Here is a 20,761-nt window from a genome sequence, read left to right as displayed (position 1 = left end):
GCTAATATGACCAAAGACAAGGGTGATGATTGGTTGTTGGTGTCCACGAATGAAAAGTCTAAGTCTACGTTCGAGTAGATCCTGGATTCAGAGTGCTCTTTCCATATGTGTCCCAATAGGGGACTGGTTTTCCACATATAGTTCAATTGAATGTGGAGTTGTGCGTATGGGGAATGACTCACACTGTAAGATAATTAGTATTAGTACCGTTTAAATTAGGATGCATAACAAAATTTTAAGGACTCTATTAGATGTCAGACATGTGTTTGATTTGATAAAAACATTATCTATTTGAGTATGTTAGACTTGAAAAAGTGCAGAATCATTATCGAGTCGAGCGACATTAAGATATCCCGTAGAGCTCTCGTTTTTATGAAAGGTCGAAAGATTGACAGTCTCTATGTTCTTCAAGGTTCAACTATGACTGGTGTAGCAACAATTTCCTCGACAATTATGGAGTCAGAGTTGACTGGATGCTAGTCTAAGAAATTTGACTCTTTCATATTAAGCAATGGATCCGCTATTAAGAGTATTTAAGTTTTCAAGTTCAAATGCTGGTTTGGACTTGATGAGTATCCTGCAAAGGTTTAGATAGGCCCGTGATGGGCTTGGAAAAGGAGGTATGAGAAAATACGAGTAAATGTGGAGATTTGTGGAGTGTGTCTCGTATTTACGAGCCGACGTCGTGACGAGACGACTACGACGTCCTGACTAGAAGATTGGCCACATCTCGGTGACGTGAAGAATGATGTCCCCACAATGAGCATGCAACGTTGCGACGTGGCAACGTGTTCCCCAATTCAACTGGGTTTTCTTCTCCCTAGTTAAATTATGTTATTGTTTCCCAGTTAAACTCTGATTAGTCTAGGTTATTTTAGTCATATTTAATCTACAAATTTAGCTTATAAAAGGGGCTGTTGTAACCTAAAATAATGATCTTTATCATCTTTTTGAGATTGAGAAACTTCTGTGAGTTTCGGGGAATTTTTGGTTTTAGCCTGAGTACTTTGTTCTTTCGGGATTTAAAGTTGTTTGTTGAGATTATACGGGTCGGTCCCAACAACTGTGCAACATCTGACAAGTCGAGCAAACCCCAATAACCATGATCCATCATGAGCACATATAACACCACTTGATGTGGCTAAGTTGATATCCGTATGGACAACACGATCCCCATTTACTTTGAACCAGTGCATAGGCGATTAAGTCCACTTAACCATTGTCCATTTTTGCGTAGAGCTCAATGTTCCAACACCCTGCAACACAGTCGAACAACTAACAGTTTCATGGTATAGCCGCATACATTTTTCCCATATGCCCTCACCTTGTATCCATTCATCATAAAAAAATTTTCTTGTTCCGACAATACCACAAACACCAGCAAATGACGCCAAACTTGATGTCCAACAACAAAATATCGCGGTTTTGCTACATTTGTGGTTACCTGCTCTTTAATTCTAACCGTCATGAATTCTGAGAATATAGAAGGTTTAATTAAGAAAATGGTCTCTAAAATATACTATTTTCCCATTTAAATATCTAAACTATTTTTTGATAAAAATGGTGCCTAAACTCTGGTATGTTACCACTTTTGATACAACCGTGACTCTCCATTAAAAAAAACAAACACTCCTAGCCATTTTTTTTCTTTCCCACAATCCCAACTTTTATTTTTTAATTGAAAGTGCATCTGGTAGAGTTGAGTGAATTGGTCCTCCTACTACAATTGATTCTCTCGAAAGCAACAAACCCCTGTTTTCCTCTATCGATTCACAGTTCCAAAAGCTTGAAAATGATAGAAAAAATGTGCAGATATCTGGGCTAAGACAACGCAATTTCTCTCTAAATTCAGTGTGTTGAAGGAAACAAACAAAAACCTAGAACTGATGGGAAAATATTATATATTATTTTTCATCTTAACCCCCTTACTAGAACCACAAAAATCATACCATTCAAAGCTCTATTTGTTGCAATGCCTTCAAGACTGTGAGGGAATGTTTTCAAACTACAAGTAATAAAGAATCCATTGATGCAACACTGTTATAATGATCAAAAAGTCTAGAGAGGAGAATACAAGTAAAAGAAAAAACATCAAAATCAATATTTGCAGGTGAAGGACAGAGGGAGAGATAAATATTATATTTTTAAATAAAAAATGTTATATGCGATTGACTTCAAGATTGTTTTTTTAACGTGGATAACGAATAACAAAATCATAGTTTTTTTTTATCGAAATAATAAAATTATAATTTAAGTATAGCTTTTGACCAAAAAATAATTTAAGTATGTAGATGGAAAAATAATATAATTTTAAAAATTAATTTCTCATTTAAACCTTTTTTTAACTCTTAACTTGTAAATCTTCAATAAAAGATAATTAATTTGTGGCTCCAAAGTTAGATTAAGCTTCATTTACTATTGATAATGAAAGGTGGTTCCCATTATTTCAAACTAAAAACAATAGTAAATAAGCAGCTTTCCAAACTAATCCCTATTATCTATCCGGGCTTTAATCCAAGCCCAAAAACTAAAATATTTATTTTTTGTCTTTTGTAAAAATGTTTTTGACACCAATTATTTTCTTCCACAACATATTTTCTATCTTATTTTTTAAAAAAAGAAGACACTTTTTAAGCATAATAATAAGGGTAATTTTATATTATCAATCATTAAATTATGGACAAATTTTCATTTTGGTCACTAAATTATTTGAAAATTTTAATTTAAATCACTAAATTATTTAAGTTATTTGACTATTAATTTTCTTTTAAAGTTTCGCAAGTAAGCTCCGAGTGACAATTTGACAACTGATACGGTGGATCAATACCCATCGATGGGTAGAAAAACTTATCTTATGTTCAAGTCGATTTGATGGTCAGTGTCAGAAATCAGAAAAAAAATTATTAAAATTTTGATTCGCAGATTTGTGACATTCAAAATTATTTCATGAAAAAAAAATTAAATTATAAAATAATAGGAAAAAAAGAACTTTCAATTAGTACATACAATGCAAACAGAAAAAATTATATAATATCAATTTTAATAGTTAAATGACTTAAAATAAAATTTTTTCAACAATTCAATAACTAAATTATAAATTTTTTAGTTAAATGATAAAATCGAAAGCTTAACATTAACATGAATAGTAAATTAGAAGGCCAAGAAAAATAGGAACCTAGGGTTTACGATGTAAACGGCGACGTTTGAGATATGGGGCTCAAACTCTAGGCTAGAAAAATCGCTCACCTCCTCCATGTCATCCCTCTCGTCGCCGCCCAAAACGCTCTGCTCTTCTCTGTACCCATTTTTCTTTACTTCCAAAACATCCCATGGTATGTTCGTTAATCTCATCATCTCCTACTCTGTTTTAGATCAGAAAATAACTTCTTTTTTATTTGGTTTTGCAGGCCCCAAAGAAGGACAAAGCCCCTCCTCCTTCATCTAAGCCAGCCAAGTCTGGAGGTGGAAAGCAGAAGAAGAAGGTCATCTTTTTATTATATCTTATGCTATATATATAATGGGGTTGATCTTTCTGCTTTTCAAAAGTTAAATATGAAGTGGGGGGGGGTTTGTTGTTGTATTAACAGAAGTGGAGTAAGGGAAAGCAAAAGGAGAAGGTGAACAACATGGTACTGTTTGACCAAGCTACCTATGACAAGCTTCTCTCTGAAGCTCCTAAATACAAGCTTATCACTCCTTCAATACTCTCTGATCGTATGAGGGTACTTTTTTCATTTCTACCTCTTTATATTACATGTTAATCATTTTTTGTTGTTTTTGTAATGTTGTTTACCTTTGCATGATGTTTACCTTTCTTTTGCATTTGTGATGATATTAGTTTTCGATTTGATTTATGGTGTTGTCTCTAGTCTAGAGGTTGAGATCTAAACAGTTCATTCTATTTGATGTCGGCTTGTCGCCCTGCTCAATTTTTTGGAAAATAAACGTTTATCTGGCACGAGTTTTTTATTGTTGAATCAATGGTGACTGCTACACGGATAGATGAATTTGGGCACCCTAATTCTTAGTTGTTTATTCAATGTCTGACCTCGAATGGTGATCTAAAGTAGGGTTGTTTTGGGTCATAAACTCTTGTTGTATGTATTGCTGTGACAAAATAATACGTTCATACCCTCGTGTTATAGAGTTAGAATGCTGGTTCCAGGTCAGGTTGACATTCTTTTTATAGAATGTTTACTTCTAGTTCGCATGCGCTAACTCTATTGAATAGAGTCTAAACCTGGCTACCGTGTCTAATATGGTTTTTTTTGTGTGTGTGTGCACTTCACAGATTAATGGATCACTTGCAAGGAAGGCGATACGGGAGTTGATGGCAAGAGGGTTGATTAGGTTGGTCTCTGCGCATTCAAGCCAGCAGATTTACACTAGGGCAACAAACAACTAGATCTTTAGTTATATTTTTGCTTAATTAGTTCTATGAAGTATTGCCATGGTTGAGTTTTGACTTGGATAAATGATTTTTCCCCCTTCAAATTTGGTTTAAAACTTCTCTTTGGCTACTTTTTCTAGAATGATTTAATGGTTGAATTTCAGCTTCTTTGGCCACTCAGCTTTCCTAGATGAAATTGATAAGGTCCTTAAAATGTCCTATTTGAGGAAATTGAGGCCAAGCAACACCTCTTTCTGTGTTAACTTGCTGGATTTTGAGGAAACGCGGGGGTAGAAGATCAAAATCATAATGTGGAGGAAATGGTTATTCATAAGAAGAGAAATTTGGGTCCATTTCTTTGTTCTGGAACGTTCCATGCCTTGAACTAGGGTTAAATCTTCAGAAGCATTTAGATAGATCTTTGAGGTATTTGTGTTGGCTGCTTATCTCCTATTCTATTGCCAAAGTTTGTTCTTTAATCTGGATTAATTTGTTCATTTTTTAAGTAAAAAAAGCAAAATGCAAATACTTTCATTGTACTTTGCTTATTTTATGAGAGCTTGAGCAATCAAAATTGAATAAGTAAAACATGAAATGATCATGTGAAGAACTGAAACAAATATCAATGAATGTTGAAAGTTGGACCAAAACAGAAGAAATGACGACGATAATGGCACCCACGTATCTTAACATTTTAGGTAAGCTTTTAAACTTATTAATAATATAGCTTCCGAATTTGTCATTTTAAATAAGAATTTTAATTTTATTAAAGTATTTATTTAAACTTTTTTATTTAATAAATAATTTTTTATTGTATTAATGCTTCTATTAAATTAATTTGTAATACAAATAAAAGTAATAATTTTTATATTGAATTTATTGAAATTATTATGTTTTCTCTCACAAAAAAGAAAAATCAATTATTTATATAAGAAGTAGCTTTATATTTCACATATAAAATATTATAAATAATATTTATGTAATCTATTCTAATATATTTTTATTAACTACATATTATCTATGAACAATATAATCAATTTATTGACCATTAAGGAAAGAAAACAATGAAAATTTGCAACAAAACAATTTGTATTTTAATTAGTTATATCTTAAATAATGTTTGCTTTGCGTTAATTATTAAATTGAATATGGTATCGAATTCTGTAATTATGATTAGAGTTTTTTAATATTAAAAAAAGGATTAATCAACACCATCCATTTTTCAATATGATAAAAACATTTTGTTAAATAAGTATATTTTAGTTATATTCGAGAACTCAAGTAAAAGAAACAAAAAAAACCAAATAAAAAATGAAAAGCGTAAAATCAGTTGATATTAAAAACTAGTTTAATTTTAAAACTTTCACTTTATACTTCCATAGATCTTTCTCTTACGTGCTTCTTTTGGCTTTGTGAACATTTAGCCCTGCCCCTGCGTACTATAACTCTTATTCCCTATCTGAACTCTAGTAGCTCTACGATAGCATCATAGAGAATAGTGCCCGGTCATCACTACTGATAAGATTGAAAGAGAAAGGCAAGAAAATGTGGGTAGAGGAGAAACACTTACAGTCTTTTTTGCAAAATGAAAATGCCAATGGGCTTTTGTTGCAGTAAGTAATTCTTAGCTGAAAAACAAACTGCGCAAGACAAACTTCAAAACCTCCACTTACTGCCTAAGAATTTAATGAAACGAAAGAGAAACTAGGTTTATAGATGCCTTCCGCTATTCGCATCCAACCTATTTTTAAACATAGGTATAGTGATACGACCTTCTAAATAAAAGATACAAACAAGAAGAAGAAGAAGAATGAATCTACCCGTGTTAGATTAACATACATTATCAATATATATCACCAAAATACTCCTAGACTAGCTGTAAATTTCATAAGTACTCCATCCACTTAAGTACAAACTTACCAGTCTTTCTATCTCTTTAGCAGTCGTGGACAAAAACAAATACCTCATTCATTATTACACAACTTACTCTTTAACATGTTAATAAATATTCATGGTCCAGTTTCTATATCCTTATCATTTCCCAGTCCAAGTGCTAAATATTGATGTTTTTAACCAAAACAAGGAATATCATGGAGTGTTCTTCAAACTTACAAGAAAAGATGATAGCTGTTGTGATCGCCTCTTTCATCCTCCATCCAAGTGCTCATTCAAGACAAATGGCCTCTGTAAGATCCCTCCGTAAATAACCCAGCTACAAAAACTTTTACCCTTTGATGTAAATGTCACATGAAATGTATGCATGCAGGAAGGAAACATACCTAGGCAACATTTTGACTTCATTTGTGCCAAATATCTTATCATACGTAATAAAGATGGGGCAGGCATCTATTGCCCTCGGCAACAAATGGAACCACCAACACTCCCGGCAAAACCTAAAGGTCAATTTGTTTTTCCACCACAAATGGTTTTAGCTAGAATTGCCTTGGAAGCTCTCAAGTGTTCCAAACTATCAAAGACCCCTTCCTTCTAAACTCACAAGGATGAAAACCGTTCATGGCCTTCCCCATCAAAGCCATGGCTGCAAGGCTTGGAAACTGCTTCTCTTGGAGTTCATCCGATGTTGCCTTTGAGCTCTGTGGTTCACATAGCAATGCAGCATCAGGCTTCTTGTTTGGAGGTGAAGCTATGTGACGACACCATCGATGAATCCAAGTACGCGAAAGAGAGATTTCTTGACTTTTCCTCCCTGAACCACTGGAACTGGACTCGCCACTCTTTAATAGCACTGGATGTTGATCCAGTGCCAATTTTGATCTCACGTGGCTTCTACCTACTGTGGGCTCTGAACTTGTTTTGCTGCAATTCATGATTTTGCTGATCTTGTTCATCTTTACACGGGATGAAACTTCTCCCATTTTAGAGATTTTAGTACCAGAAGCAAAAGGATGTGAGGTGCTCAATTTGAGACGTTTAACCCATCTGCTGCTTGGATCTGGCTCCAGAGGACCATCTGGACAAGCAGTAGCATTGGAATTTGAAGGCTGCTCAGCATGGAAAAGGAGATGCTCTGCATCTAGGCTCTGGGTTCTAGAGGTGCTTGTCCCTCCATCATCTATTGAATTTGCTGCAGCTGGAAGTGCAGGAAGTCTTTCATTCATATCAGGTGATTCCCCGTTGACCATTTCATTCCCAGCTTCTCCAATACCATTTCCAGTTTCTGATAATGATGGTTTATGAACCCCCTTGATGTTCTGAAAATTAACAAACAGTTATGTCTAGTTTTGAATACTCAATACAGAGACCCTTTGTATAGAAAGAGGTACTTTTAGCATGCTATGCTCACTAGGATGTTAAGACCGAACTAAACCATAGCCTTCAGGAAAATACTCATTGTATGGAATATCAAGAACATATTGCTCATTAAAACTTTAGTCCAACCAAAGAAGTATTCATCCAAAAGGTACCATTATCTTAAAGCTACATCTCATCTGATTAAAAATTTCACTTTTAGCATAGTAAAACTGAATACGAAAGAATTACCTGATCTAATGGACATAAAGCCACTCCTGCAACAAAAGTAAGCTTATTAAATATGAACATGATTACTGAAAGAGCAAGTAAATATAAATTTAACTGAGTTTAAAGATATTTCGAAGAGTTTACAATACATAATTCCATTAGCTTCATGATTACAGAGGTAACATAAATACATACCTGAAAGAAGGCTCTTCTGGAAAACATCCAATTCCATCGCATCAGTTTCAACTGATGATTCATTCTTTAAACAAACAGTAGAAGTTCTGATGTCCTGAACATTTTCTTTTCTTTCACTATCTGTGGAGCTCTCCAGAGGTTGCAGTTTCACTCCTTGCTGACCATGGAAACTGAAACTGGGAGATAAGCTCAGGAACTCATTGAACATATTTCCCTTCAATTTGGGGGAGACTGTTGCATCTCTGAACTCTTGTCCTCCTTCAGTTAAGTTAACACCAGTCTTCTTTGTAATGAAAAATTGGTGAGTTGTTTGAGAAATCTTGGAGGGACCTGTGGGTAATTCTTCCACAGAATCAATAGTGGTACATATTCTCATGGTCTTGACATCATGTACAGAACGAGGTATTCTAGGCAGCAAGAGATATTCATCGTATGCTTTTCCTGATTTCTCAGCCTCAGGACTGCCCAAGCTTGGAAGCAATCTAAGCCTAGAATCATGTTCCACTTTCTGACTCTGCTTATTCTGACTATTGTTTCTTGACTGATCATGAAGTAATAGAGGTGCAACATTCTGCCTGGACAGTGAATTCTCCACTCTTCTGGACTCGAAAAGGCTATCAGCTTTCTTCTCATGGACCCAAAAGTTAGAATAGCTGCAAAGTTTAGCATCTGCGAGGTGCTCTTTGGATGCAACAACTGGGCTTGGTTGATCAATGTTTTCATGCGGATATGCGAAGGACTGTGTTTGAGCCGCAGCACTATTCAGTAAATATGGTACAATTTTAGAACATGACCCAACATTATCCCGAAAAGATGATGAAACAGCTAAAGTGTTGTTTTCAAGAAATTCATGAGGCTTGATCAGCTGCTGAGGAACTCGTGATATGCCCTCTGGATAAGTCCACTCACTTCTACCCAACCCAATAGAATTATGGCCATCATTGAGATCAATTTGATACTTCACTGCCTCACCGCCAGATGAAGTACCTGCATTATTCTTTGAAGACATGGCGTTCTCCCTATTTCCTAAATTGCTGAACAGTGGAAGAGGCTGTCCATCTAAAATTTCTTTCCCCGACTTCATTGAAGCCATCCTCAGACGCTTCTTCAAGGTGTCATCTGTTCTGTCTTCAGAAACGTCTCTAAATCCTTGAGAATAGGTTGAAATATTCGCTGCAATTTCAGTCCTAGAAAGCAAAGGGTGCTTCTTAAAATCTTCGTGATCATCTTTTCTCGGTCCAGGGGAGTGCAGTAAATGACTGCGAACCTCAGTGGATGGTTTATGCCTTGCATGTTTCCAGTGATCCATCCAAGCAGCTTGGTAATGATTCATAGATTTCCTAGCTGTTCCATCACTATCAGGATCTGATTTTGCAACACGATCAGACATGATATGATCAAATTTTATTTTAATTTCAGAAGTCTCAGGGGCTCATTGCACCTTAACTGAAAAAAAATTCAGCAAACACCATCAAACATAATATCCATTAGGTTTCAAAACAAAATTCAAACAAATTAGAAATCAGAAATTAAAAAAAAAATCAAAATCTAATGCTCATAAAGGCCAGTAATTGGAGCTTAGTGGCATTTAAGGATCAACAAGTTATATGCGTAACTAATAACCCAATTTCAACCCATAAAGAAGGGAACCCAATTAGAAACCTTAAGGTTGAAGCAGCCAAAGAGTTCTTTGATTGCACTAGTTAAACCCTTATGATCAATCCAGGCTCCCAAAGTTACAACGTTTGGTCGCTCCTACGAATTTTAAACTGGATAGCACGATCCCACATATACTATAAAAGCAATATATTTTACAAGATCAAGCGATCCGTAGTTAAATTTCCAAAAAAAGTTTATTTTCGCATATTCTTGTTTGATTGTATTTCCTAGTAGGAAGATAAATTTTGGATTATTATTAATTTTCTTGTTTAGGACCTATATATTAGGCATTGATCTTTTTCTACATTGGTATTGAAAGTTCTTCTAAATATTTAATTATTATTTTGTTCTGTATCCAAAAAAACATATATTATTTTCGTTAAAAGCTAACTTAATTACCAATAAACAAATATTTAATTAACTATTAGAAAGGCCGTTTCACATTGTAACGTAACGTATTTATAATAAATAAAGAAGTACGTTTGGATTCTGGAGTTCATTCCATGAACCGAATCTATCCTTTTCAAATAAAGAAGAAAAATAATAGCACAAAAAAGACTACTTACTCATACTTTCCCTTATTTTATATTTCATCGCTACTAATAAAACGGATTGTACAGTTCCGTAAGCAAAAGTAGAGAATCATAACTCATAAACTACTCAAGCAGAGCAAGTAGTAAAAAATCGGAAGAAGTCGAAACAAGTAAACAAGCTCCGTGCACCAACTAAACAACAACCGAAGATGCTAAAAGAAAGCAGTATGAAAGCGAGCAAGCAATAACGAGTAAAAATTAAGTCAAAACCGCGTAAGAACTCACCTGAACAGGCTGAGAAAGAGGAATCAAGAGTTCACGAAGAAAAGAAAGAAGGAAGATGAAGGAGAAGAGCAAGAGTTAAGCACAGATCCATGGAGAATTTAAGATCAGAAAATAAGGAAAAATGTACAGTTAAATTGGGGAATTTTGAGAATTTGTGGACGGTGGAAGAGATAGAAAAAGAGGGGGGTGGGGGAATGAAGGACGGGATGTAATTGGTGAAAGAAGGAAAGAAAGAAATGAAAGGAAAAAGAAGGCATCTTAGGAAGCCGAGAGCCACATTTTCACATGTCTTTAGCGAGTCGAGCCGATGAAATCTGGGAGCTGAATTAAACCGGGGTCCCACACCCCTGCACTTTTCTATTATCATTTAAACAACGAAAAATTAACATTCTAATTAGCATTTTAATTTGAATTAGAATTCTAATACAAAGTTGATTCATTTTCTTGATTTTGAAATTTACCAAATTTAACAATATTTTCTTTTTTGGAAATCTATGTATTTTTAATTGGCTCTTAGGAAATTTGGACCGACAGTAATATTGCAGCCATTTGAGTTGCACCAACTTATGATATTATATATATGATTTCTCTGTGTAAAGGTAGATAGTCCAAAACCTTTTTACATGTTGGCTCCAAAATATCTTTATTTGTTAAGAATAATAATAATAATCCCCAAAGGTCTCGCATCATTAGATCTGAGTGGGAGGGTCTGGTTTTGAATTAAAATTTTTTCGAACGGTTCGTTTTTTAAATTAGTCGAGTTTTAAGTAAATTTTTTATTCGGGTTCAACTCGAATTTGTAAAAAAAAAAAGTTTTTTTTGTTGTTGTTTTGTCACTACTTTGGTGCTGTTTCGCTATTATATTTCTATTGTTTTATTATTATTATTTAAATATAATATAATTCTTGTTTTATTATTAATGTTACTATTATTTTAGAAGTATTTGCTTGTTAAGTTGCACTTATCTTAGTGTTATTTAAGTATAAATAATTCTTTAATTTAATTTTAATTTATTGGTAAACATTTATTTTAATGTTTTTAGTGTATTTGATGTATTATATTTTTAAATTTTTTATATAAAAATAATAATATAAAAAAATTTAATATGGACGGGCCGAGCCGAACTCAAACCTAAAAAATGGACATAAAATTTTATTGAGGCCCGGCCCATAATCACCTCTACACATCATATATGATATATATTAAATAAATAAATTTATAAATCGGGCAAATGACCAAAAAAGGCCATTTTTTTTTCAAAAATTATCGAAATTGGCCAATTATCTAATTATTTACCGGAATGGTCAATTTTCCGCGAAATCGCGTCCACGTCAGCACGATGTCAGGGTACGTGCTAGGAAATCACGTCCACGTAATCGCGATTTGCTGACGTGGACACAAATCGCGCCCTCTAGGACGCGATTTGCTGACGTGGCATCAGTTTATGTTTTTTAGCTTGGAAAACTTTGAAAGGCCATAACTTTTGGCTTGGTTGTCCGATTGAGACGATTTTTTTTATTTCGAATAACTTTTCGAGATCTACGCGTTGGCAAAATTTATTTGAAATAAAAAAAAATCGTCTCAATCGGACAACGAGCCAAAAGTTATGGCCTTTCAAAGTTTTCCAAGTTAAAAAACATAAACTGATGCCACGTCAGCAAATCGCGTCCTAGAGGGCGCGATTTGTGTCCACGTCAGCAAATCGCGCTTACGTGGACGCGATTTCCTGGCGCGTACCCTGACATCGCGCTGACGTGGATGCGATTTCGCTGAAAATGGACCATTCCGGTAAATAATTAGATAAGTGGCCCATTTCGGTAATTTTTGAAAAAAAAAGGGCTTTTTTTGGTCATTTGCCCTTATAAATCATCATTAAAATAAAACAAAACAAAATAAAGTAAGAACCCTTCTATCCTCTCTTGCAAGGTTATTTCATAGGTTGAGAAGCTCTTCTTGTTGGGTTAATATTAAAACAATCAGATAGTTTAAAATAATTTTAATTCGATTAATCTACATCAATTTTATTCCAATTCAAATAACATTTAAAATATATAATCAATTTGATTATTTGTTTTTATTCAATTACTAATCAAATAAGTGGTGAATTGTGCCAAAGCACAATGAATCTAATCCAACCAATAAATAACATTATAATTTAACGTACAATATTTAACTTATCGGTAACATTAAAAATGAAAGTAATCTAATTTTAACCAACAAACTCGATTTATTTAAATTGGATCACACATTCACACCACAAAAAGCATATATATTACTTACCACATACACCATTATGAAGTTGGTCACAAGTATTAGAATGAATTAAACAATTACAAATTTAATTATTCTAATTGATGATAATTATTCTAAGTTATCAAATAACAGTCGAATATTTAATAAACTTGAACAATTATAATTCAAACTGAAGATTCGAAAATACTAAAGAACAAAGAAGGATTGATAACAAATTAAATTTTACAAATTTACAAGATCAAACTTCAAAAATCCTTTAATTAGAGAGTTTAGCATGCCATAGAGTTGAAGAACACAATAAACAAATATATAGCAATAAAGTTAGAAAATAGCCAAAAGTCCCTACTTTCCTCTCAAAAGATCTTGTATATATTGCCTAAATAACCTAAATTAGGTTACAAGTACTTGCTTGAAGTTGTAGATCTCAAAAAGGACCAAAATAACCCTAAAACTTAGACAAGCATGGACAAAATTCACAAAGGAAGCAACACTAGCGTTGGGGTGTTGGTTTGGGTGCAGGGGTGTGTGAAGCTCGACACTGATCATGTCACAAGGGCACCGACGAAAGGGATGTGATCACACACTAGGGTGTGATGGTCATGGTGCAAGGGAGTTCAACTTGTGATGTACATTTCGTTTCTTTTCCGACGATCCTTAGACTTAAACTTTAAGCTCTCATGAATCAAATTCAAGTCACAAAACACCTAAATTTATCAACCACTAAAATCAGTTAAAAATTAAATATAATTAAATAAAAACTTAAACATATGCAAATGAGACATTAATCATGCAAAAGCTAAGATGCAATATTTCATTTAAGAATCAAATAAAAAGCTAAGTATAAGCACTAAAATATATAAAAAAACTGGAGCACTTATCAATGCAAATGGGTATTGATATAATTAATTAATTAATTAATTAAATTACATTTTCTCAAGGTTGTGGTTCCTAAAAATTTTAACGTAATTAGATCGTGACTATCATCTAGACGTGATTTTTTTATTTATATTTCTTAGAAAATCTTGTGAGCCAAAAACAATTTAATTAAGAATTATGTAGCAGAAATCAAAACATAGACCTCGAAGAAGGAAGACTGCAAATCAACATACCTTTCTTGGGAACAAGTGCGTTTTGATTAGGTACATATTTGATTGAGTATTCGAATTTCGTTTGATGCGAAACTTTTAGTTTTCATATGAAATACAGGATTAGGTTTTAGGAAATATCAAAAGTCAAATTCCCTAGGTCTCTGAAGTTGATTTGTAGGATTGAGGCTATTGTTTGTGTTTTCAACTCTTCTTTCAATAACAATCTTCGACTCTATGAATTGGACTATTCATATGGATCATTAAAGTTTTTTAAATTTGGATTTAAATTCGGGAACCATAAGCTTTGGTGAAACCTTAAGGTTCCAACATTGATTGTAAGGTTTAAGGAAGTTCAAAAGTCGACAACTCTATCATTTGAGTCTAACCATTTTCCATAAACATTTGATCTATGATGAAAATGGGTTTTTATGAAGGTATGGAAGGGTTCATTGGGGTTGGTGATAGCATGGTCCGCATATGAGGAATGTTAAAAACCTAAAATATGCTTTGGTGAAACTTTGTAACCTAATTTGCAATTTTTGCTTTGCTTGGATAGAACATGGAACCATGGCCAATCCTTTTTAATTTGTTTAATAATTTTAATTATTTGATATGTTTGAATAACTGAATTGATGATGAAATTAAAATAAGCATGTCATGAATATATGATAATATGCTATACATACGGAAGATAATGCCACTCAATTATATCACGAGAAAGTTCTTAAACAAAGTCGATGACCTCCATTGATGGTGTAACAATCTAAACTTAACCCAAAAATCTTGTTAGATCTAGAGCATCATTGTAACAACCCGATTTTAGGCCTAGTCGGAACAGTGGTTTCGGGACCACGAATTTGACGAGGAAAAATTTATTTTTTTATTATATTCTTATGGTATGCAGTTTCACAAAATGATTTCGTAAAAATTTCATCAAAAAATTTTGACGTTTGGGCACTCAATTTAGCCAAAAGGACTAAATTGTAAAAAGTGTAAAAGTTGAGTTCTACATGTTAGAAGTGTCCAATTGTTATGAAATTTTAAATTGGAGGTCCTTAAATGGTAATTGGGCCATTGGTTAACTTGTTGGACAAAAATGGACAAGAGATAAGTGAAATAGGATATTTTTAAGTTGGGGGCATTTTGGTCATTTAGTAATTAAAAGAATTAAAAAGGCCAAAATTGCGAAAAATTTGTCCATCTTCTCCATGATGAACTAAAATAGCAAGGGGGAAGCCATGGTTAGGGTTTTCAAGCTTCCAAGCTCCATAGTAAGTGATTCCAAGCCCCGTTTTTAATATTCTTTACGTTTTTTAAGTCCTGATAGCTTAATTTAACTTATTCTAGCAATAATTTAACCTAGGGTTTATATTTGAAAAAATACCCATAGGTGAAATGTGTTTATTTTGATGTTTTATGGTAGAATATGAAGCTTGAAATTATGTTAAACAATTTTTGCTAAGCGATTTTTAGTGAAAACAAGTGAAACGGCATAATCGGTAAAAATTATTATTGTTCATAAGTGCATGTTAGAGCAAGAATTTGATGTTGCTATAAGGTAAAAATGTTCAGCATGTTATAAAACATAAGAAAAAGGAATAAAGTTTAATTTTCGAGCCTCAAGGTAAAATCATAATTTTGTGAAACTTTAGGGACAAAAATGTAATTTTGTCAAAATGTGATTTTTGGACTGGATTGAATAATGTGAATGTTATATAAGCTAAATATGTTATTATAAATCGAGAAAGATGAGAAATTGACATTGATTGGTAAAAAAAGTGAGAAAAAGTGAAAATTACCGGTTGAACCTTAGGAATGAAAGAGATACTAGTGAAGTTGCTAGGTCACATGTGTAGTACTATGTGCAGGCTATTACGTGTACCGGAATGATAAGTCGCATGTGTAGTACAATGTGCAGGCTACTATGCGTACCGAATAGCTTCGATCACGTGTGTAGTACTATGTGTAGGCTAGTACGTGTATCGGATGAAAATGGTCACGTGTATAATACTATGTGTAGGCTACTATGCGTACCGGATAGCTTCGATCACGTGTGTAGTACTATGTGCAGGCTACTACGTGTATTGGATGAAAATGGTCACATGTGTAGTACTATGTGCAGGCTACTATGTGAACTAGGTATCATTTATTATAAGGTGATTGCTATGTGTTGATTCCACTGTGTATCTGTTATTATTCTGAAGTGTTCATCGGGAAATTGACTAAGTGTAATTGAGTGATGAATATATATGTGGAATTGAATTGAAGATTGACTTGAAATTAGAAATGAGAAATTAGATTGCTTTGAATATAGTGATTAATTGAATGAACTGTATATGAATTGAAATGAACTATTGGAATGAGATGTGAAAAATTCAATGGAATTGAGATATTGAAAAAGTGAAATTATGAAAGAATACATTTTACAACAAAACAATTTAGACATCAACAGTTATGTGAATTTGAAAAATCACCAAAAATGGTGAAAATTGAATTAGAGAGTGAATAAGATATGAAATGAAAGCTTAATGAGTCTATTTTATATAAAATAAACAGAGCAAGAAAAAGAGTTATATATTTTGAGATATTTGAATTTTAGTGAGGCAGGGTCGGATTGATTTTGGAATCCCCTGTTTTGAATTTGAAAAATAATTAAAAATTGTACAAAAATAATTATGAGTTATAATTTATATTCTTAGAATCTTTAATGAGTCTATTTTCAAAAGAAAGAAATAGAAATACCATCCAAATTCTGTACAATGAGATAATTCATTTTTAGTAAAGAGAGGTCAGAGATGTTGAGCAGTGAAACAGGGGTGACTTTAAAGAATAAACTGTACTAATTGGTCAAGTCAAAAATTCTGAAAATTTTATGCTAAGAAGATATGTGAGTCTAGTTTTGGGAAAAATTAATGGATCTTAATTTGGAGCTCTGTAGCTCTAGATAAAAATGATTTAGTTACTCTGACTCAAATAGACAACATTGAATTTAAATATAAGTGAATAGTAAAATTATGTATAATATTATTTGAGCATGTTATACACATAAAGGATGTGGGATGAAGAGGAGGAGGAGGACAATAAAATATATGAATGAATTGTGTATAATTGGTTATATGCCTGATTATAATCAATAAACGTTGAAATAGGAGTGATGTTTATATTGGTGCATTACTGGTCATGGTAAGCTCATGAGAGAAAATAAAGTTTCATAGCATATGTCTGTGGTATATTTGGCATGAAGTGATGTCATGAGTGACTCATGAATTAACTCATGTTGGTAAGTTGATGCATAATTATAGTATTCAAATATATACATATTTGTAATATTTTGCTATGTGATTCGGAAAAAAGGGTAATGAAAATTCGGCCATGGTGCTAGTTTATGTTAAATGGGTGTTTTATGGCATATCTTAAGTAATGAAATGTTATAAATTTTGAGGTTAATTTGCTAGTCAAATAAATGACAAATTAATTGACTGCGTATTCGTAATTTTGATATATGCTTGGTATATGAAACATAATAATATATGCTTGAATAAACTTTAAGTATTCGAATGACATGAATTTGATGGTGATAAGAATCGAATATTGAATTCATGAAGCACAGGTGATGTATTATTGTTGTGTGATAGCTTGGTTCGAGAAATTGATTAGGTAGATGGTAAGTGGAAGCATTTATGGATTTAGAAGAAAATTTGGAATGAACATGAAATTTAGCTCAATTAAATGATTTCATCAATTAAACATTGTGTATACCAGAATGTGTTAGTGAATTACATATTTGTAAATTAACATTCGAAGTTCGGTAAGTGATATATGAAATTAACATGAAAAGATTTATGATTATTATTAATATTATTCTGACATAAAGTGGATTCTTCAATATTGGATTGATTTAACGAATATATTGAGCATAGTAATGGGTATGTATTGGGCCTCGTATACCCTAATTAGCGACTCGAAGATAATAATTTGAAAGTTTTTAATTTGGATGAAATTTTATAACTCGGTTTAATATGTCTATAAGTGTATTTATTCTGGTAATGCCTCGTACCCTATTCAAGTGTTGAATACGGGTAAGAGGTGTTACAATGTGACATCACCAGATTCGGCCCTAATCCGGGTTTGGGGTGTTACAATCATAGTGATTGTCAAAGTGACTGTTCGATCAATCATTTAATTATACACATTAAAAACAAATAGGTTGTTAACAATTATATCACATTTAAACAATTCAAGCTTAGCAAAAATGAATTTATAAAATATTTTTCATAACAACATTATTAACAATTTGGCAAGTCATTTTAAATAAAATAAGGAGAATCCTTAAAATATTTCAATAGCAATATAAAGATAATGATTGAATGATTTTTCACAATATGTCAATATAATTCACATTTTTTAATACAAATAAATATTTTAAAATTAACCCAAGTATATGAAATACATTCAAACACGAGTTTTCAACTGAGAACCAAATAATCAATGAAGAAGGTGCAAGACACTTCTTATAACAATCGCAATATTTCAGCGTGCGGTATACGCGCCTTAATCAATAACCAACCGAACACCAATGCGCAAAATGTAACAATAACCATACTCCAGGACACACAAGGCGATTCACATAATACAATAAACAATATGGGGATCCCTATACTCTACAACATGTCGACTATATCCAAAAGATTTCGACACATTTTACCGAGCATTTTTATAATGATAAAAACAATTTATAGACACAATCACAATCAACTTAAATCAATTTCACCAAATAAAATTTTAAAAAAAGCCATACATTTAAATTAATCAAAATTTCAGACAATCCTCAACGACCTTTGCTTTCGACAATTCACCCCACTCTCTAGTATTGCTAACTCAACTTAACCGAACAAATGAAACTAATAATAGCATGGATTTCATAAAAGTAAAGCATGCACCTTCACAAGCTTATCCTCTTAGTGGCAAACTAAAACACCTGTCAAGACAATGAGTTAGAAATGTAACAATAATTTTGAATGGCAACAACAACAGCTTTTAAAGGCAATAACTTTACTAAAGAATTGGTGCGACAAAGGCCTTAACCGGTTCAATAGCAGCAAGGAATAATGACAACTTGAGCATCAAAATAGCAGCAAAGCGAACTATAAGGTAGCAGGTTGACTTGGTTGAAATGGGCAGCAAATTGCCAACAAATGTAGTAGCAGTGTAGCAACAATTCAATGTAGCAATTGGCAGTAGCCAATTGGAGAAGTAGGCTACTGAAGCAGATAGCAGCAACGATTGAGGAAGCGATGCAAGGTTGGCTTGTGGCTGGGGTTATGTAAGTAAGGTATGGTTGAAGCAAAAGGGTTGAGAACAAGTGAATATTGAATAGGTGAATGTGGTTGCAGAAGAGAGCAGGTGATCAGAGTAAGCAAAAGATTTAAAGCAAAGACTAATAACTGTTTCAACGGTGAAAGTATTAGAATTTTAGGGCTTGCGGCAGTAGGGAAAATAAAGGAGAAAATTATGGTAATTCTATTGTACTACTAATTATCAAAATAAAACCAAATTATCTTAACAACAATAACACGCTATTCTTACTAACTTGAAAAAAACACAATTATAACATTAGTCTCCATTTAAAACTGAAAATCCAATTTAATCCATAAAACGAAATCAAAATTCATTTTAGTATCAAAATTAAACTAAAAATTCAAATAAGTTCATGACCCATAAAAAATACTAAAAATCTAAATTTTATTCTTTCATCTGAAAATTTTGAAATAATAAAAAAAATTATCGAACTTATCTTGACTCGACGTGAAATCCAAAATTAAAATTTTTGAAACGTTAGAGATGATTCCTAAGTGACAGCATGGTAAAGCTTTGAGCTAGTTTTACCATGGCCACATCCTGCTATAAGTGTTTACCTATGTGGGTTTATTGGATGTGATTTCCTCAAAGAGGACAACAATTCATGCATATTTCTACGATAAATTGCCCCATAGTGACTTAAGTAAAACATAGAATGATGTTTGTGGAGTTAATGGTTATACACTTAAAGACTAATTTAATTAGTAAGATCCCATGAAACTCTACAAAGTTAAATTGGAGATTGAATGAAACAATTATTAATATGTGTGGTTCTATGGTTTTAGATTCCCATATTAATTGGATGAATTTTTATATTCCTATATTTATTTATGATTGCCCCAATTCAATAGATTTGAGAATTATCATTGCAACAGTTACATTTTTAAGGTTTGAATGTAAGAAGCATGCACCAGTTAATGCACTTTCAAAGTTGCTAAACGATAATGAATATTTGTTTGTGCATATTAAATTATTTTACTTGGATGATCTAGTTGACATGGAACCAACTACAATTATTAATTTGTTAACTAAAAACAAACAAAGTAGTAACAACTTTAAAAGAAAATGAAACCTAAAACATTGTTTTTAGCTAAGGGAAACTAGAAATTGTGCTTGATGAATAATGTGTTGGTGTGAGCAATCTAAAGGAGAAAAATACGCTGTCAATTTTGACAAATAGAATCAATGATTTGTTTACTTATTTGTAATTAATTATCTTATGTTTAGACTATAAAATAGGATCTTGTTGTATAATAATTAGTATAAATATGTAGACTACAATTGCTTGTAAAAATATACAAAATTATTCTCTATTACCTTTTCTACATGGTATCAGAGCAATACCTAACATAAAAATTAAAGTTTTTTTAATTTGCAACTATGAATGAAAAAGACCCCTATTCTTCTATCATTCCTCATGACTCTTGAATTATTGTTCAAGACAATACCCCTTTTCCATCTAAAATCATCTTAGACGATATAAATTATCTGTTATGGTCACAACTTATGAAGATGCATAT

At 32.7% G+C, this 20,761-nt stretch overlaps 2 protein-coding genes across 6 annotated transcripts; one reads left to right on the top strand and one right to left on the bottom strand.

Moving 5' to 3' along the window:
- Nucleotides 1–3,143: 3,143 nt before the first annotated feature.
- Nucleotides 3,144–4,566, top strand: LOC107945029 (40S ribosomal protein S25-2). Of its 2 annotated transcripts, none has more exons than XM_016878844.2 (4): nucleotides 3,144–3,332; nucleotides 3,408–3,482; nucleotides 3,588–3,722; nucleotides 4,292–4,566. In XM_016878844.2, the coding sequence occupies exons 1-4, from the start codon at nucleotides 3,330–3,332 to the stop codon at nucleotides 4,403–4,405; spliced, it is 327 nt and encodes a 108-aa protein (XP_016734333.1). In that variant the 5' UTR covers nucleotides 3,144–3,329; the 3' UTR covers nucleotides 4,406–4,566. The 2 variants fall into 2 exon arrangements, with proteins under 2 accessions (XP_016734333.1, XP_016734334.1); XM_016878845.2 differs by having other exon boundaries at nucleotides 3,172–3,332; nucleotides 3,591–3,722; nucleotides 4,292–4,520.
- A 1,154-nt stretch (nucleotides 4,567–5,720) lies between these two features.
- Nucleotides 5,721–10,833, bottom strand: LOC107945030 (uncharacterized). 4 transcript variants are annotated; one of them, XR_005922239.1, is made up of 6 exons: nucleotides 10,543–10,833; nucleotides 8,066–9,511; nucleotides 7,892–7,917; nucleotides 6,670–7,602; nucleotides 6,503–6,574; nucleotides 5,721–6,030 (listed from the first exon to the last, which is right to left on the bottom strand). XR_005922239.1 is itself a non-coding variant. In XM_016878846.2 (4 exons), the coding sequence occupies exons 2-4, from the start codon at nucleotides 9,453–9,455 to the stop codon at nucleotides 6,844–6,846; spliced, it is 2,175 nt and encodes a 724-aa protein (XP_016734335.2). In that variant the 5' UTR covers nucleotides 9,456–9,511; nucleotides 10,543–10,833; the 3' UTR covers nucleotides 6,216–6,843. The 4 variants fall into 4 exon arrangements, 2 of the variants coding, with proteins under 2 accessions (XP_016734335.2, XP_016734336.2); XR_001696409.2 differs by lacking the exon at nucleotides 5,721–6,030 and having other exon boundaries at nucleotides 6,216–6,574; XM_016878846.2 differs by lacking the exon at nucleotides 5,721–6,030 and having other exon boundaries at nucleotides 6,216–7,602.
- Between the last annotated feature and the right edge of the window lie 9,928 nt (nucleotides 10,834–20,761).

The sequence above is a fragment of the Gossypium hirsutum genome, chromosome D12 (assembly GCF_007990345.1).
Source record: "Gossypium hirsutum isolate 1008001.06 chromosome D12, Gossypium_hirsutum_v2.1, whole genome shotgun sequence".
NCBI classification, from domain to species: domain Eukaryota; kingdom Viridiplantae; phylum Streptophyta; class Magnoliopsida; order Malvales; family Malvaceae; genus Gossypium; species Gossypium hirsutum.
This window is presented reverse-complemented; position numbering and strand designations above follow the sequence as displayed.

Excerpts from the sequence above, each read along its gene's own strand:
- LOC107945030 (XM_016878846.2), bottom strand. The coding sequence starts at position 9,455 with ATGTCTGATCGTGTTGCAAAATCAGATCCTGATAGTGATGGAACAGCT. Across the intron at positions 7,918-8,065 it reads CCAGAAGAGCCTTCTTTCAG|GAGTGGCTTTATGTCCATTA; the intron begins GTATGTATTTAT and ends CTTTTGTTGCAG. Across the intron at positions 7,603-7,891 it reads CTTTATGTCCATTAGATCAG|AACATCAAGGGGGTTCATAA; the intron begins GTAATTCTTTCG and ends GTTAATTTTCAG.
- LOC107945029 (XM_016878844.2), top strand. Across the intron at positions 3,483-3,587 it reads GTGGAAAGCAGAAGAAGAAG|AAGTGGAGTAAGGGAAAGCA; the intron begins GTCATCTTTTTA and ends TTGTATTAACAG. Across the intron at positions 3,723-4,291 it reads TACTCTCTGATCGTATGAGG|ATTAATGGATCACTTGCAAG; the intron begins GTACTTTTTTCA and ends TGCACTTCACAG.